The following is a 16,829-nucleotide window of genomic DNA, read 5'->3' as shown; positions in this document are numbered from 1 at the left end:
TCCCTTCCGACTGGTTGAAATCAACATTTATTACTCTGCCTAAAAAGACTCAGGCCTCACGCTGTGATGACTATCGCATGATTAGTCTCATGTCTCATGTTCTAAAAATGTTCCTTAGAATAATTCACACCCGAATCTTCAGGAAATGCGAGTATCAGCTGGATGAAACCCAATTCGGATTCAGGAATGGTCTTGGCACTCGCGAAGCGTTGTTCTCCTTGAACGTATTAGCACAAAGATGCAGAGATATGAACATCAATGTATTTGCATGCTTCATTGACTATAGAAAAGCATTCGACTGCGTCAAACATCATAAGATGATAAGAGATCCTCAGAGCGACTGGGAACGACAGAGAAGAAATACGCTTAATCTCAAACCTCTACTGGCAACAAACCGCAGAAGTTAGACTGGAATCAGCAACGTCGGAAACAACTCTCATCAAGAAAGGAGTGCGGCAGGAATGTGTCTTATCACCACTACTATTCTATATGTACTCGAAGGCTATTTTCAAGGAAGCTCTAGAAGGAATTACTGGCGGAATCAGGATTAATGACAGGACAATTAATAATATCAGATATGCTGACGATACCGTTGTGTTAGCAGAAAACATGCATGACCTACAAAACATGATGGATCGCATAGTTCGACACAGTGAAAGCTTTGGCCTCTTCACGAATACTACGAAAACCAAAACCATGGTTTTCTCTAAGACACATGTGCGTGCACATCTAATTATTAAGAGGGCAACTGTGGAACAAGTCTCGTCCTTCAAATATCTTGGAACCATCATGACCACCCAAGGAGCGCCAATGCGCGTATAATGCGCTTTGAATGTACATTAAGGATGTATCACTGGTACAATCTTAGACAAAAGTGCATGAAATTTGAAATACTTGAATATCTACGCCTAACGCATAGTAAATCTAGATGTAAGATACTCAAATGATAGTAGGAGTCTTATTTTTACTCCTACAAAGGTATTTTTTACTTTACAAATGTTTTTTCCAGTATTATTTGCGATTTTTGTAATTTATGAGCCTAAACTTTTGGCAGTAAAAATGCCCTGATTTCAACTTTATAACGTCAAATTATTAATAAAATTAATAATTAATAATTAATAATTAATTGATAATTAATTATCATTAATTATTAATTTATTTCTTTAAAACGGTGTAGTGAAGGCAATTGAAACTTGACAGATAGTTTCATTTATTCGTATACTAGATGTACAAAAAATTCAAAATATTGGTAGCGCTCCTTCAACATTTTTTTAGCTGTTTTATCCGTCAAAATCGTCTCTTCCCATAAAAATATGTGTAAAATCAGTGAAAATTAAAATCGTTATATCTCAGCAACCGTTTAGTGGATTCGTTTCTACTTTTTTTGTAGCACATCAGGAAGACTAAAAGAACATTCTCACAAATTTTTATCCACTTGGTAGCGCTTTGAAAATAGGTGCAATACATCCTTAAACTTTGCATTAAATGCGGTGTTGGACCTTGGCGAGAGATTATACTTGTGTAGGAGATTCGAAGGATGAGATGCTTGTAGAATAAGAACTCTTTATTAAGAACGTTATATGTAACCGCGCTCTTGTTCGACTGACCCTCTCGACCGGGGAAGAGAAGACAAGGTAGCATACAAAAAAAATAAAGAAACATCGGCATCGGCCAGCGCATGGCAACCACAACGGCCGCTCTTACATAGAAACGCTTACATAGGAACGCTTACATAGGAACGCCTACATAGAAGCACGACTAACTGCTCCAATACTCCCACCGTTTGAGTGCTTCGCTACAAGGGAAACCATACCCAAACTTTCACGCAAGATTTCAAAGCGCTTTTTCGGCAGCGCTTTTGTTAATATATCGGCGCGTTGCGATTCCGTTGAAATGTACTCAACCCTTATCATCCCTTCCTCAACTTGTTCTCGAATGTAATGGTGTCGGACGTCAATGTGTTTAGTTCTACTATGAAATTCCGGGTTCTTTACCAAGCGTATAGCTCCTTGATTGTCAACATAAAGTACTGTAGGTTCTACGCATTGACACCCGACATCATTTAGTAATCTTCTCAGCCACGATGCTTCTTTTGCAGCCGCCGCTGCTGCAATGTATTCCGATTGCGTTGTACTCAGTGAGACTGACTTCTGACGGTGTGAGGACCACGTAATTGCACCGTTAGCTAGAATAAATGCGTATCCGGTTGTTGATCTTCGTGTACCAACATCACTTGCATAGTCGGCATCGGAAAAACCCGTGAGTTGAGAACCGTTCTCGCTACTACAATACTGAATACCAAAATCTATTGTTCCGACTAAGTAGGAAAATATTCGCTTTACAGCCTGCCAGTGACTATTATTATGGCTGCTTAGGTATCTACTAACATTATTTACTGCATATGCAATATCTGGACGTGATACACTGGCTAAAAATATAAGAGAGCCTACAGCTTCACGATATGGAACATTAATTAGTTTTTCTCCATCTGACTCGACTGGCGCTAAGATTGCATGTGGATCCATCGGAACACTGATCGCTTTTGCTTCGCTCATGCGAAATTTCTCGACAATCTTCTTAGCATACAACGTTTGGTGAATAATTAACGATTTACTTATTCTATCGCGATCTATCTGTAACCCTACAAAGTTACGAGCATTGTCGAGCGTTATCTCGAACGACTTATTAAGCACATTCACAACAGAGTCTATTGTTTTTTGTTCTTTCGCTGCAATAAGTCCGTCATCTACGAATAGCGCAAGATAGACAACCAGATCACCGATATTACCGCGAAACACACATGCATCCGCCTCGGACTCCTTAAAATTAAAGCACTTTAGAAAAGTCTTAAACTTTCGGTTCCAACACCGTGGTGCTTGCTTAAGACCATATAAGGCTTTTAGCAATTTACAGACCACATCACTATACACGTTTTTTCTCTCGATGTCATCAAGGTCGAGCCCCTCCGGAACCTGCATATAGACGTCTTCCTCTAATTCCCCGTAGAGGAAAGCAGTTCGTACATCAAACTGGATGAGCTCCAAGTCCTCTTGTGCTACCACGGCTAACAGTGCTCGAATCGAGTCATACCTGACAACGGGTGAAAACGTGTCAGTATAGTCCAGTCCTTCTTGCTGGAGGAAACCTCTAGCACACAGACGTGCCTTATATCGTTGAATCTCTCCTTTCTTGTCCTGCTGTATCTTGAAAATCCATTTTGAGTCGATGACCTTCTGTTGTGCAGTTTTAGGTATGATCACCCAGGCTTGATTCTTCTGGTGTGATTTCATTTCATCTTTGATGGCTTCTATCCACTTGTCGGCGTCTGGACCAGTTACTGCGTCTTTGAAGGTTGTCGGTACGCTGTACTCCACTAGATTTACTTGATATCGGGCAGGTGTTTTTAGATTTTGTCTGTTTCTCAGCGTTGACGTTCTGACAGCTGGCCCTGGATCTTCTGGTGCCTTTGCTCCCCGCTGGATCACTGGATTGACAGCTTCAACAGGCTTATGAGCTGGCTCTTTCACCTCATTGTTGTCGTCAGTGACACTTTCCACCTCATCATTTTCGTCATTGACATCTTCCACCTCTTCATCGTCGTCAGTGACAGGCAGGATCATTTCAATTTGCTTTGATGAGCTCTCCGTCTTCTTATCGTTGATTGACTTCTCATTGAACTCGACGTCTCTTGATACGGAAATACGCTTCGTAGTTGGATCATATAAGCGATAATTGGCGGATTCACCATCGTACCCGACGAGAATTGTTTTCTTCGCTCGAGCGTCAAATTTCTTGGTAAATTGATCCGGCACGTGTACGAAAGCTTCCGAGCCGAAGATTCTGACGTGACTGAGATTAGGCTTCTTTCCGACCCATATTTCATACGGCGTTGCAGTCTTGCGAATACTGGCCGACTGAGTTCGATTTAGTAAGTACACCGCCGCGTTTACTGCTTCGGCCCAGAGGGTTAATGGGAGATTGGCCGCCTGAAGCATTGTTCGTGCACATTCTACGATGGTTCGATTGTCGCGTTCCGACCGGCCGTTTTGCTGAGGCGTATACGGCGCCGTCTTCTCTAAACGAATACCGCGAGATGCTAGATATTCACTCATCTGACGATTACAATACTCTCGCCCGTTGTCCGAACGTAGTGTTTTGATAGGTCGACCGAACTTATTTTCGACCAACTTCGCGTATTCTTTGAATTTTTCTGTCACATCCGATTTGTGACGCAGAAAAAAGACATGACGGAAACCCGACGCATCGTCTTTAAATGTTACGAAAAATCTTGAACCACGTAGAGATGGAACTGACATAGGCCCGCACACGTCTGTATGAACGAACTCACCGGGAACGCTGTCTCGTTTTTTCTCACTCTTGTCGAATTTCAGGCGATGCGACTTGCCCAACTTGCACGACTCACAGAAGAACTCACTTGTATCATCGAGTTTTATACCACCGATCAGACCCTTTTGTGTCATTTCGCGCAAGGTACGTCCGTTGACATGGCCCAGCCGCTCATGCCATAATTTTAAACTTGTCGAAGACACGTTCACTTCTCCGACGCTTTGAGATTTCACTCTAAAAACGAGCCGGTATATTTTATTCTGTTGCATGACTCCGATTGCCATTGTCTCACCCTTTCTCTTGATTTCTACTCTTCGTTCTTTGAAACTGACCTCGAAACCTTTACTGGTACACACGCCAACCGAGAACAGGTTTCTTCGTATTCCCGGTACATGCAGAACATCTTCTAGTGTAGCTTCGCTCCATACACCGTTCACGCACTTCTCCACCTTGATCGATCCTACGCCGATAACGTCGCATTCTCCTTCATCGCCCAGCATTATCGTCTCTCCTGCGGTCGGTCGATAACTCACGAACCAATCGCGTCGGTGGGTAATATGCCTCGATGCCCCGCTGTCGGTAAGCCAGACTTCTTTAACATCTAGGCAGAGCAGTTTCTTCTCTTCAACATACTCTTCTCGGGCTTCTTGACTTTCTTCGGAGGTCACAACAAATGCACAATCCTTTGACTGACTGCCACTGTTTTCCTCTTTGTCCTTTTTCTTCCTGCACTCACGAGCGAAATGTCCCTTACCACCACAATTGTAGCACTCAATGTCTTTTCTTGATCGCCCTGGTTTGCGATCGTTCTTCTCACTTGTCTTCTTTACGTCGTTCTTTTCACCCGTTTTCTTCATTTTTCCACGAATCTTCATTGCTGCGAAGGCACTAGTTGCTTCGTCCTCTACACTCAGCCTATTTTCCTCTCTGATGAGTCTTTCTTGAAGATTCTCAAGTGTTTGATTCTGCGGGTCGACGCTGTCCCACGCTGTTTGGAACATACTGAACTTTGGTGTTAGCCCCGCGAGTATTTTGGCCATTACAGTAACGTCAGACACATTTTCGCCAACGTCTGCAAGTTGCAACGCCAAGTTTTGGACCTTCGCGATATGTTGCACGACAGAATCCGCTGTGGCCATTCTGTATTCGTGGAATTTTTGCGTTAGCAACAATCTATTTGAAGCTGACTTCTGCTCGTGTACTCTGCAGAGTTTGTCCCACATTTCTTTCGAGGACGAGCAGGATAACAAACACTCTAACTGAGCGTATTCTAGTGCCGATGAAATCAGAAACATGGCTCTCGCGTCGTCCTTCACCCAGGCTTTCGCTGCAGCACTCGTGATGTCCTCTGGTTTTACTCTTGTACCGATTACTATACATCATCGATCCCACTCGCGACGAATACCGATTTTAGTTGAAACTTCCAGCCCTGAAAGTTTGAGCCGTCGAACTTCGTGACGTGCTTTGTAGATATTTCACTCGCCATGACTATCTCTCCTTCGATTCGCGACGAAGAAATCTCTCGACTCGCGACAAACGAACTACGGCTTTCGCGACACACACGGACCGCGCGTTTTCTTACAAGCTCTCAGCTTTCCTTCCACACGATTATTCGGCTGGGCCCATAACCTGTTGGACCTTGGCGAGAGATTATACTTGTGTAGGAGATTCGAAGGATGAGATGCTTGTAGAATAAGAACTCTTTATTAAGAACGTTATATGTAACCGCGCTCTTGTTCGACTGACCCTCTCGACCGGGGAAGAGAAGACAAGGTAGCATACAAAAAAATAAAGAAACATCGGCATCGGCCAGCGCATGGCAACCACAACGGCCGCTCTTACATAGAAACGCTTACATAGGAACGCTTACATAGGAACGCCTACATAGAAGCACGACTAACTGCTCCAATATGCGGATATTTGTCCCGCATTATATGCGCATTTAATGCATATTATAGAAGCGCATACCAAAAAGTGCACCTAACGCTCATTGATCAAGGAACCCAATCGAACAGCTAGTGAACTCTGTACTATATAGGAATTTTTCTTCGTGCCCAGCTTTTAAGCATTGCTGTGAGCACATTCCAGTACAGCTATCACAGAAGAAAAGAACATTCTTATTTAGAGAATATCTTTATTTTTGACATGATAAATGTCATTTATTTAAAATTCCATTTATTTAAAATTCAATTTATTTAAAATGTCTCATAATGAGTCAGAAGCTACTCATTTAAATATTTTATAAAACCTGTCATTTATAAATTGAATGCTCAATTTACATTAATTACGCATTTGAATGCGCGCATTTTGAACACACAATTAATGTGGTTTTGAAGCCAATGCAATTGTACGCGCATTAAAAGCACGTTATACGCGCATTGGCGCTTTTTGGGCAGTCTATATGACCCTAAGAAAGAGATCAGATCAAGAATCGAGCAGGCTAGAAGAATATTTACGAATATGAAGACGTTCTTCACGAGATCGGATCTAAGTTTGGACCTCAGGGTCCGTATGATCAGATGCTACATATTCTCTACTCTGTTATACGGTTGCGAAAGCTGTACTCTTGACCCAAATACGAAAAAGAAAATAGATGCTTTCGAGATGTATCTGTACCGTCGTATGTTGCGCATATCATGGGTAAATAAAATAACTAATGAGGAAGTTTTCAGCCGTACGCATAAGCAGAAGGAACTCATGTTGACAATCAGGGAGAGAAAGACGAGATATATAGAACACCTGATGAGAGGAGAAAGATACGAACTCATGCGACTGATCATCCAAGGCAAGATTCAAGGGAAGAGATCCATCGGCAGGCGCCAAAATTCCTGGCTGAAAGACATTAGAAGATGGTTTGGCTGTACTTCAGTGGACATTTTTCGCATGGCCGTATCTAAGACTATGTTGGCCATTTGGATCGCCAACCTTCGAAAGGAGACGGCGTCATAAGAAGAAGAAGAAGGTAAATAGGGCGGAAAAACGCCGCGAAGAGTCAGATAGTTCTGAGCTCCGGTTCTTTACACAAGTCCTTTTGGCTCTAGCATTTCAATTGCTCAGCCACATACTTCTTCGGCTCTAGCATTCCAATTGCTTAGCCATTCCTTCGGCTCTAGAACTTCAATTGCTCAGCCATTCCTAAATCCTATATTCGACTGTACTTCTAAATTCGAGCATTCGGGCTCGATCTTGGGACTTACAAGGGAACCTCGCGAAGTGGAAATTTCTGATTTTAATGAAACTTTCCACACATGTAGGGGGAGTAAAAAGATGAATTTAGATATTTTTTGTAGCGGCCCAAAAACGGTTTTAAGGGGTAAAACCACTCCTCATATGTAGAGCAGTTTTTTGCTTTTCTCGATATATTTCGAAAAGTATTCGAAATATAAAAAAATGTTTCAAATAAAAGTTTTATGGTAAAATCTCCTCTATTTAACCACATTAATAAAATTTTGAAAAAAAAATTTTTGTTTAAAAAATTATTTTTAAAAAATATATTATATTATATTTTTGTTTAAAAAATTATTTTTAAAAAATATTATATTAATGTTGTTAAATAGAGGAGATTTTACCATGAAACTTTTATTTGAAACATTTTTTTATATTTTGAATACTTTTCGAAATATATCGAGAAAAGCAAAAAACCGCTCTACATATGAGAAGTGGTTTCACCCCTTAAAACCGTTTTTGGGCCGCTACAAAAAATATCTAAATTCATTTTTTTACTCCCCCTACATGTGTGGAAAGTTTCATTAAAATCAGAATTTTCCACTTCGCGAGGTTCTCTTGTTAATCCCTGTACTCTCATACCTTATAAGACCGCGCTTCACGCACAAGTTGTACTGAGATTTTTAGAATAAAGGTAAGATAAGTTTGAAAAGGAACGAGTTTGAAAATCTGGATTCTCATCTCGTATTCTTAATCAATCACTGCTGGCATTCCGACTCGCAGTTTTCACTGACAAAAGCGTGGCGATCTGTGCTGGGGCGCTGACGAAGAGTGTGGCAAACCGGTGCTTTCGCTGCCGAAAGCGTGGCGATTACGGGGTTGGTTTCCAGAAAAGACAATGATCACGATAAATTCCCAAAAGTGAATTTGACCTCTACGCTGACGATCTGAGCGCTGACGAAGAGTGTGACGAGCAAGAGTGTGTGGCGGATTGGCTTTTGAGCGCTGACGAAGAGTGTGGCGAGCAATAAAATTCATTTCCGAGGATCCGGGTTAGATGACGAAAAAGGGAGGCAGACGAACTCAAATCAAAAGGATTAGGTTCCAGATTAAACAAGCAGTCATTTCTAATCAAGATCCTCTCCCCTTCCTTCAACGATTGCAACAATTAGAAACCTGTTCCTGTCGACTAAACAAAAGTGATCTTTTGGTCTCGAATAACAATAATAATAATAATATCCTTCACACGACTTGTCCAAATCCCTGGTAAATTGCTTAAATGCATTGACCAAAAATGGACGAACATTAACAGTCAAAACGTAACAATAATATTCCTATGCAAGGATATTTGTTTAATTATTTCTTCCTATTGCATTTAAGTATAGAAAAATATATAGGCACATTTCTTTTCTGAAATTCAATCATTTTAAAAAAACACTAAATTTGTCTTTAAAAAAAGGCAAAATTCAAGCAGCTGTAACTTTGTTAAAAATAAACAAAATTTAAATTAAAAAAAAAAAAAAGGATTTTAAAGCTTGAAATCTATACTTTTGAAAATTTTTATCGAGGATTGAATAAGAAATGAGCATTTTGACTTTGATTGCTCATAACTTCCTTAAAAATCATCGTATTGCAATTCAAAAAACATTCTTAAAGCTAAAACTTTGCTTTATTGAACGGTATAATTGCCAAATTTTTTAAAATAACAAATAGACATGATACAAATGGATGAAAATAATTTAAATTATTTTTAAATGCAGAGTACTTAAAAGTACAAAAAAACATAAAAAATAAATTTGTTTTATTTGTATCATGTCTACATGTTATTTAAAAAAATCTATTTTCTTAGAAATAATAGTCTCTGTAACGCCTTTAGCTTTACAATATGTACATACTGTTTGTAAGATTAACATATACCTAAGATTTATAAAATCGTTATTAATTTTATTATATATCTCAATTGCGCGAATCTCAAATATGTTTTGTAAAAATTATGCATAATATTCCTATGCAAGGATACTTGTTTAATTATTTCTTCCTATTGCATTTAAGTATAGAAAAATATACAATTTCTATGTGTTTGCACTTTATATTTATTTTCTATATAGGCACACAGTTATATCGTTTCATATTTTGTGACGTGACATAGTCATGTCCCCTGTCCGGACGATAGCTCGACCGGGGGGAACGTCCGGGATGTCGTCTCCGCCGGAGCGAGGCGACAGCGTTCGAATTCGGTACATTATATTATTTCCGAGAATTTCAGGTATCGAGTAGATGGCCAGGAGGAAATTGTAACGACTTGAGTCGCGCCGTGGGAGTTTACGGGAGGCGTTCTAGGAGTTGGCCGGCGGGCGGGTCACGATTGGGCCCATATGCCGACGTTGCTTGGAGCGTCTCGCAGGGCGAGCGCATCAGCCCCGATGTTCGCCGGGATGAAGCCTGCCGAATCGCGAAGGAGGGAGATCGCCACGGAGCATTGCCTACCGGTCGACGGAGCCATGGTTTGGCCAGCCTGGTCGTCGTACACCGGCACCAGAGTCGCGACCCGGTCAGCCGGACTCGAGAATAGGCTTTTCAAACCTGCCGCCGGCGAGCGAGGAAGCCACGAGGGGCGCCGACGGAAGCGGGAGCTTGCAAGCACGGCGCGCGCAGGCGCGGGCCCGACGTGATCCCGAGAGGACCGGCAGCCGAGCTTGCGGAATTTGTAAGGCCACTATTCGAGCATCTCGTAACCCACGTCTGGGTATACAAGTAAGATCGTTCTGACGGCCGGGGCCCTTCCGAGAGCCGCGTAGAGCCGCGGGAAGCATGCTTAGAGAATCGCGTACCGTGTCGCGAAGTATTTGGTAGCATCGCGTTTGTGCTGATGAGAACTACCGAGCAAGTAATTATTAAATAGAGTACTAACGGAGGGCCCGGCCAACAGAGTAAAATGGGATCGCCTTGCTCGAAAAATCGTACGCGGCCGACAGTCACCGTGTGATTCGTTTCGATAGTATTCGTCGTGTAGTCTTAGCGTTTTGTGTAATAGCGTTTTGTGTTGACGGGTAATGTAGCGAGGTGTCCTTCGCGCCGAGGTGGACCGTATTGTCGCAGAACGGGGGAGTAATGTTCGCGCAATCACGTCCCGGGGCGTGAGGCACCTGTATTGGGCCTTTGGGGCTTTTCGCGGGAGGCCCGCGTCTAGCCATTTTGGGACCATTCGCGAGACGTCGCGGCGTCGCGGGTGGGTATTCGGCCGTTGGGAAACCGTCGCGCGTAGGTATTGTGTCTTGCGTTCGTGTAATCGCGTATGGTGTATTACGTTCGGGTAACTGCGTCTCGGGTATCGTGTTCATGTAATCGCGTATTGTGTATTGCGGTCGTGTAACTGCGTCTCATCAGTTGCGTCCTTAGACTAATTTCCGCGTTATTGTATCTCATAGTTTCCGCGTTCCGCAGAAAAATATCCGAGAGAAAAATTGTAATTCACCGATTCATTTTAAAGAAACCTGCCGATTTATTCTGAAGTAATCTTCTCTCTAAGATTGTAATTCACCGATTCAGTCTGAAACAACTTGCTGATTTATTCTGACGTAACATTTTCTGTCAATTGTCATTTTAAACATTGAGATTTTCGATTTACACAGAACAGTAGATTACTTACATAAAAAGATTGGCTTCCTTTCCAACAAATTATCCAACATATTACCAGTATACATTTGGAATGACATTCAGGCGCATTATAATACTCCTTTGTTAAACCTGCAAAGTAGATTAGAGATGTCTAGCAACAAAAAATTTAATTGGCTAGTCCATAAAAGTAAACTTAATCAAATTAAATCATCGAAAGCAATAACAATGTTTTCGATCATTAATAAAAACAACCCTAACGAAGTACAATACACACGTAAAAAACCTCCCAACAATCCACTCAACACTGTAATTGAAACTTTCATCCAACCAGAAGAATTCATAGATGTAACTATTGACCCTTTGAAAAAAACCAATGACAAATGGTTTGTCAATCTCTCTAACATTGTCATCCCTCAGGATGTTACTGGATTGTTGCAGTTGGGAAGTAATTTTTGCCTCCCGAACAGTTTAAACAGAAAGAAGAATATACACGAGTTTATTAAAGATATAGAAGGGAATACTAAACGTCAAAACATTAGCAACCTCTCTCGAATTAGAAATGCAGTTATCCCACAATTACATAATTACTTACATTCTAAACCCACTATTAATAATATCAACATGAAGCTTCTTACTAGCTATAAAATTACCCAGAGGTTTTGTAAAAACAATCCTAATATTATTTTTACACGGGCAGATAAAGGTAATATCACTGTTGCGACGAATAGAGTTGAATACATTAAAAAAACAGAAGATATGTTAAAAGATGATAGTACTTATACAGTGATAAATAAGAACCCCGCAAAACAAATTGAAAACAAATGTAACAATTTACTTAAATTATGGTTTAACAAAAACTACATTTCGAAACAAGATTATTTCAGAATGCATTCCAGTGACGCATTATTACCTAAAGCGTATGCCCTTCCAAAAATTCACAAGCCTAATAATCCGTTCCGACTAATTGTGTCCTCAATTAATACAGCACTTTATTCCTTTGCCAGTTATTTACAAAGGATTATTTCCGATAACATTCCTATAACAAGAAGCCATGTGAACAATAGCTTTGACTTATGCAAGGAACTCTCTGGTAAGATATTGAGAAACTCAGACATTCTCATATCTTTAGATGCGACTGCTCTTTTTACGAATATTCCTCTAAATCTTGCATTGGAGAGCATCAAAAAAAGATGGCCGGATATTAGTAAAGGCACCAAAATCCCCGAAAAAGAGTTTTTAATGGCCATAGAATTCATATTATCATCTACATATTTCACATTCAACAACGTGACATATAAGCAGACCTTTGGTTCCCCCATGGGCTCTCCGCTGTCCCCGATTATTGCTGACATTGTCATGCAAGATTTGGAGGAATCAATATTAGAATCGTTGGATTTCGAATTATTGTTTTATTTCCGTTACGTTGATGACATAATTTTGCCTGTTCCACGCGACAAAGCACATTACGGTTTAAACAAATTTAATAGTTACCACGAAAGACTTAAATTTACCATTGAATTTGAAAAGGATCGTAAGTTAAGCTTTTTGGATTTACAACTACTTGTGATTGATGACACTATTGTCATAGATTGGTATCATAAGGATACATTCTCAGGCAGATACTTATCCTATTATTCGAACCATCCGGAATGCCATAAAATCGGCACAATATACGGGTTAGTCGATAGAGCCATATTTTTATCTCATCCTACGTTCCATTCTAAGAACATTAAATATGTTATCGAATTGTTAATTGCTAATGGTTATCCCTTAAATTTAATTTTCAAACAAATCAACATAAGATTGAATAAATTGTTCAACGGCAAACTTATGAATAGAAATAAAATTGATACAATTGATTCGGATGACAATGATGGAAGAGAAATTATTGTTATACCATTTATCAATAATATTTCGGAAAAAGTATCTCGTTTCTTTAATAAAAACGAACATGTAATTGGTTACAGAGTGCTGAACAAATTAAACAAATTTATTAGAACACATAAAGATGTTTCTGAATTGTGCGTGAATAATAATGTCATCTACAAAATCAATTGTAACAATTGCGATGCCTCTTATGTGGGGCAAACCAAAAGGCAATTAAAAACAAGAATTAATGAACACAGAACCAACTTTAGATTGGATCCATCAAAGCATTCGGTCATAACGGAACATATGCAAAATCTCAACCATAGTTTCAATTGGAATAATCCTTTAATATTAGATTTCGAGACAAATTATCATAAAAGGCTGATTTCTGAAATGATTCACATAAAGGAACAAAAAAACGGCATTAATTCCAATAAAGATACTGAATTACTTGATGGGTCATATTTTAGTATCTTAAGCGAACTTAGTAAGAATTCATAGGGACTTAGTTTTCTTATAGACCGACAGTCTTTATTGTTGGTTGACTGTGTCACGACGTTATTGCCCAGTCGCACGGAGGATTTGAATCAGTACGGTACTTAAATATAGCTCTCGGTGTTTCCACAATTTAGTACGTAGAATCGTTAACCTTTGTTACTATTTTACTTTTTGACAAATAACTTAATTCACTTCATTACATTACAGTTCACACGCGTTCTAATTTTATATATTTGACTCCTATTGTGACGAACTGGCTTCGCTGACTGACACGATTGATTCCATTGTCCACTGAGGAAGTAATCATGGATCCTGTCCGATTTAAAATGAAGATTTTCAAGAGAATGCGCACCGAGATAACTCAGGCTGTCAACGGCATTGAGATTCATTGGTTAAATCCATACATAGTTGTAAATTTCGACTTCATAATATCTAAGGTATTTTTTGATTGTAAAAATAGTCTGAAGCGTTTATTTTAATGTATATTATGAGGTTGAAGAAGGCACGGTGTGCCGAAACGTTCCTTCAACATTGTTGACAATACATTTGAAAAAATCGATAATTCCAACTAATTTGTTTTCGCTCGTTATTGGCCGATACCCTCCTTATTTTCTGTCAAATACATTATATTTGTATTATTGTTATTTGCGTGTGTTAACTGCGTTCCCTCTCCTCCTCCGACCGCGATTACCCAAAGAAACTCACACCTGAGAGAATGGCGATCTTGTGGATCGTGGTGCGAGGAATCGCACCTGGCGCCCAATATTTCGAGGAATTATTTAGTCGAGCTATCATCTGGGTTTCTGAGAGTCTTGTCGTGATTGATTTTTTTTAAGATTGTTAGTGAATAAAAGCGGCGCCGCGGCGGCGCGTCCCTTCACGGCCGACGAGACCGTGAGGACATCGTCGTTGTCGTCACAATTTATACATTTTTATATATATCTGGCTTTATGTTATAATGAGCAGACAATTAAATATATATGATTCAAATTGCGTCTATGTCTCTTTATTGACTGACATAGTTATATACTTTATATCTTTTTTTTTTCTAAAATTCAATCAATTGAATAGCAAAAACTACGTTATCATATTATATATTTTTGGTACGTAGTGTGCAAATGTATTTTGAAATGTAGAATATATATTTTCTCCTGAATTATCTACACACACGTGCGGTTTCAGAGAATCATTTTTCGCCAACTCAAATATGTTCCTACTTAACTGTCAAAATATGACGAACTGAGGGAAACCCTGAAAGAGGTAAAACGGGAAGTGAAGGAACTCAGACAAGAAATGAAGCGGATAAGGAGGCGGCTAGAGAGAATGGAAAAGAGTCAGGTTCCAGAGAGACAAAGGAAAGAAAGTGAAGGACGAGTAGAGTCTGAGAAGAGTGAGGTAGACGAAAGTGATGGCGACACAGATGTTGAGGAGAAGCTCAGGGAGGAAGAGATAGAAAGAGAAGAGAAAGTCGATAAAGGAAGGTGTGAGAAAGAAAGTTCAAAACACGAAGGGGTGAGCCGCACAGAAAGAGGAGGGGGTTACAAAGGACGAAGCAGAAGCGAGCGGGAAGAGCTGGCGAGCGAGGAGGAGGTGAATGGCGAAGAATCGAGGAATTCTGACAGAAGAGAGGGCAGGGGAAAAGGCAGTGTCTCGCAAGAGTGGACAATGGAAAGAAGAGGTGACATGAAAACGGAAGAGGAGAAGGAGCGTTGCAAAAGAGCGAGCAAAGATGGATCGGCGAGCAAGGCGGAATGGAGGGAGCGGAGAGGAGACGGGGTGACAGGTAGCTATCGAGGCAAAGATGCAGAAAGGAAAGATAGAGTCGCAGAGAGTGAAAAGTATAATGCTAGAGAGATGGTGAAGAGAAGAGAAGAGAAAGTGAGAAGTGAAAGAGACAGAAGCGTAAGAGAGAGAGAGAGAGAGAGAGAGAGAGAGAGAGAGGGGGGGAGGGAGAGAGAGAGCGCGCATAGAGAGGATAGAGCAGAAAAAGAAAGAGCAGCAAAGAGAAGAAGATCTCTGGTATGGAGCGGATCAGCGGGTACAGGACCAGTAGAAAGGAAAGAATTTATGGAGATCATAGCTGAAATGGCGCTGGACATGAAGGTGGAAGTCAAAGGTGTGGTGGAGATTAAAAGTGAGGGAAAGAAAGAGTTAATGTTAGTGGAAATGGAAGAGGAAGAAGACAAAAAGAAACTCTTTAGCAAACGGTGGGAAATAAAGAAGAGATGGAGAGTAATGGTGGATGAGGAACTGACCAGAGAAGAAAGATACGTGAGATGGAGGATTGAAGAAAAGGCAAGAAGAGAGAGAAGCCTAGGAAACTCGATGGTTGCCACAAGTAGCCGTCTGTGGACTAATGGAAGGGAAATTTACTGGAATGAAGATAGGAAGGAACGGAGGAAAATGTGAGGAGAGCACAGGGTCAAGGAAGAGGAAAAGCAGTTATAGGAGTAGATGAAGAGGGGGGTGAGAGAGAGAGAGAGAGGGAGAGAGGGTTTAAGATTTGCGAGTAACTTGTATCTTTTTGTGTACTTTTGAATGTTGTAGAAGGCGCTGTGTTTGGAGGTAATGTCAGGATACCCGAGTCGGGTCGAGTCGCAAATCGAAAACGCCATTAGAATGATCGCGTACGTGTTCGAGAGCGTCGCGGGCCGGTGTAAATACGTTCCTTTTATACAACTATAATACTTTATTATAATACTACCTGATACCAATAATAAGTTTATTATAATATCGATATTATTGTCATATTTTATTGAATAGTATTGATATTATTGTAGCCCTTATATAACTAATAGTAAATGTGTAATGCCATCATGGTGTTACGTGCGAAACCATTGAAACGGGTCTCCCACTGCACCAAAACGCATTGAAACCAATCAATATTTACGCGTGAGCACAGTACCTTCGTTTCGGCACACAAAATTTGATTAAATAAACGAACGACGCGGAGTGATTGCGATATTGTTACGACTCAAGTCTCCTTAATAGAAAACAATAAGTGTAAAAGTATGAAATATATTTGTAAGAATTTGAAGGAATAACTAGCGGATAATTCAATATATTCGATCATTCAACAGTAGTCCGGCACGCGATGCTCTCGCACAAGTACGTGCTTTCCTAAATAGTCTCACGTGATAATTTCATGCATCCACGTGGGCCCTGCGGCCCCTTACCCCGGGACGCCACCAAACTGAGAGTATAAATACAGGCCCTGAGAAGCCGCAAACAGCATTTTAATGTTCGATCTTCGTAGCTACAGTAGTAGTTGCACCTAGTCGAGAGCATCGCGTACCACGAAACACTTAAGGTGGAAGCACATAAAATTGCAG

At 40.5% G+C, this 16,829-nt stretch overlaps 1 protein-coding gene across 1 annotated transcript; it reads left to right on the top strand.

Annotated features, from left to right (window-relative positions):
* Nucleotides 1–14,820: 14,820 nt before the first annotated feature.
* On the top strand, nt 14,821–16,182 carry LOC112462891 (golgin subfamily A member 6-like protein 1). The gene is made up of 3 exons (XM_025028955.1): nt 14,821–15,382; nt 15,542–15,792; nt 16,045–16,182. Exons 1-3 carry the CDS (start codon nt 14,821–14,823, stop codon nt 16,180–16,182), a joined length of 951 nt encoding a protein of 316 aa, XP_024884723.1.
* The last annotated feature ends 647 nt before the right edge of the window (nt 16,183–16,829 follow it).

The sequence above is a fragment of the Temnothorax curvispinosus genome, unplaced genomic scaffold (assembly GCF_003070985.1).
Source record: "Temnothorax curvispinosus isolate PA1 unplaced genomic scaffold, ASM307098v1 QBEX01012909.1, whole genome shotgun sequence".
NCBI lineage: Eukaryota > Metazoa > Arthropoda > Insecta > Hymenoptera > Formicidae > Temnothorax > Temnothorax curvispinosus.
This window is presented reverse-complemented; position numbering and strand designations above follow the sequence as displayed.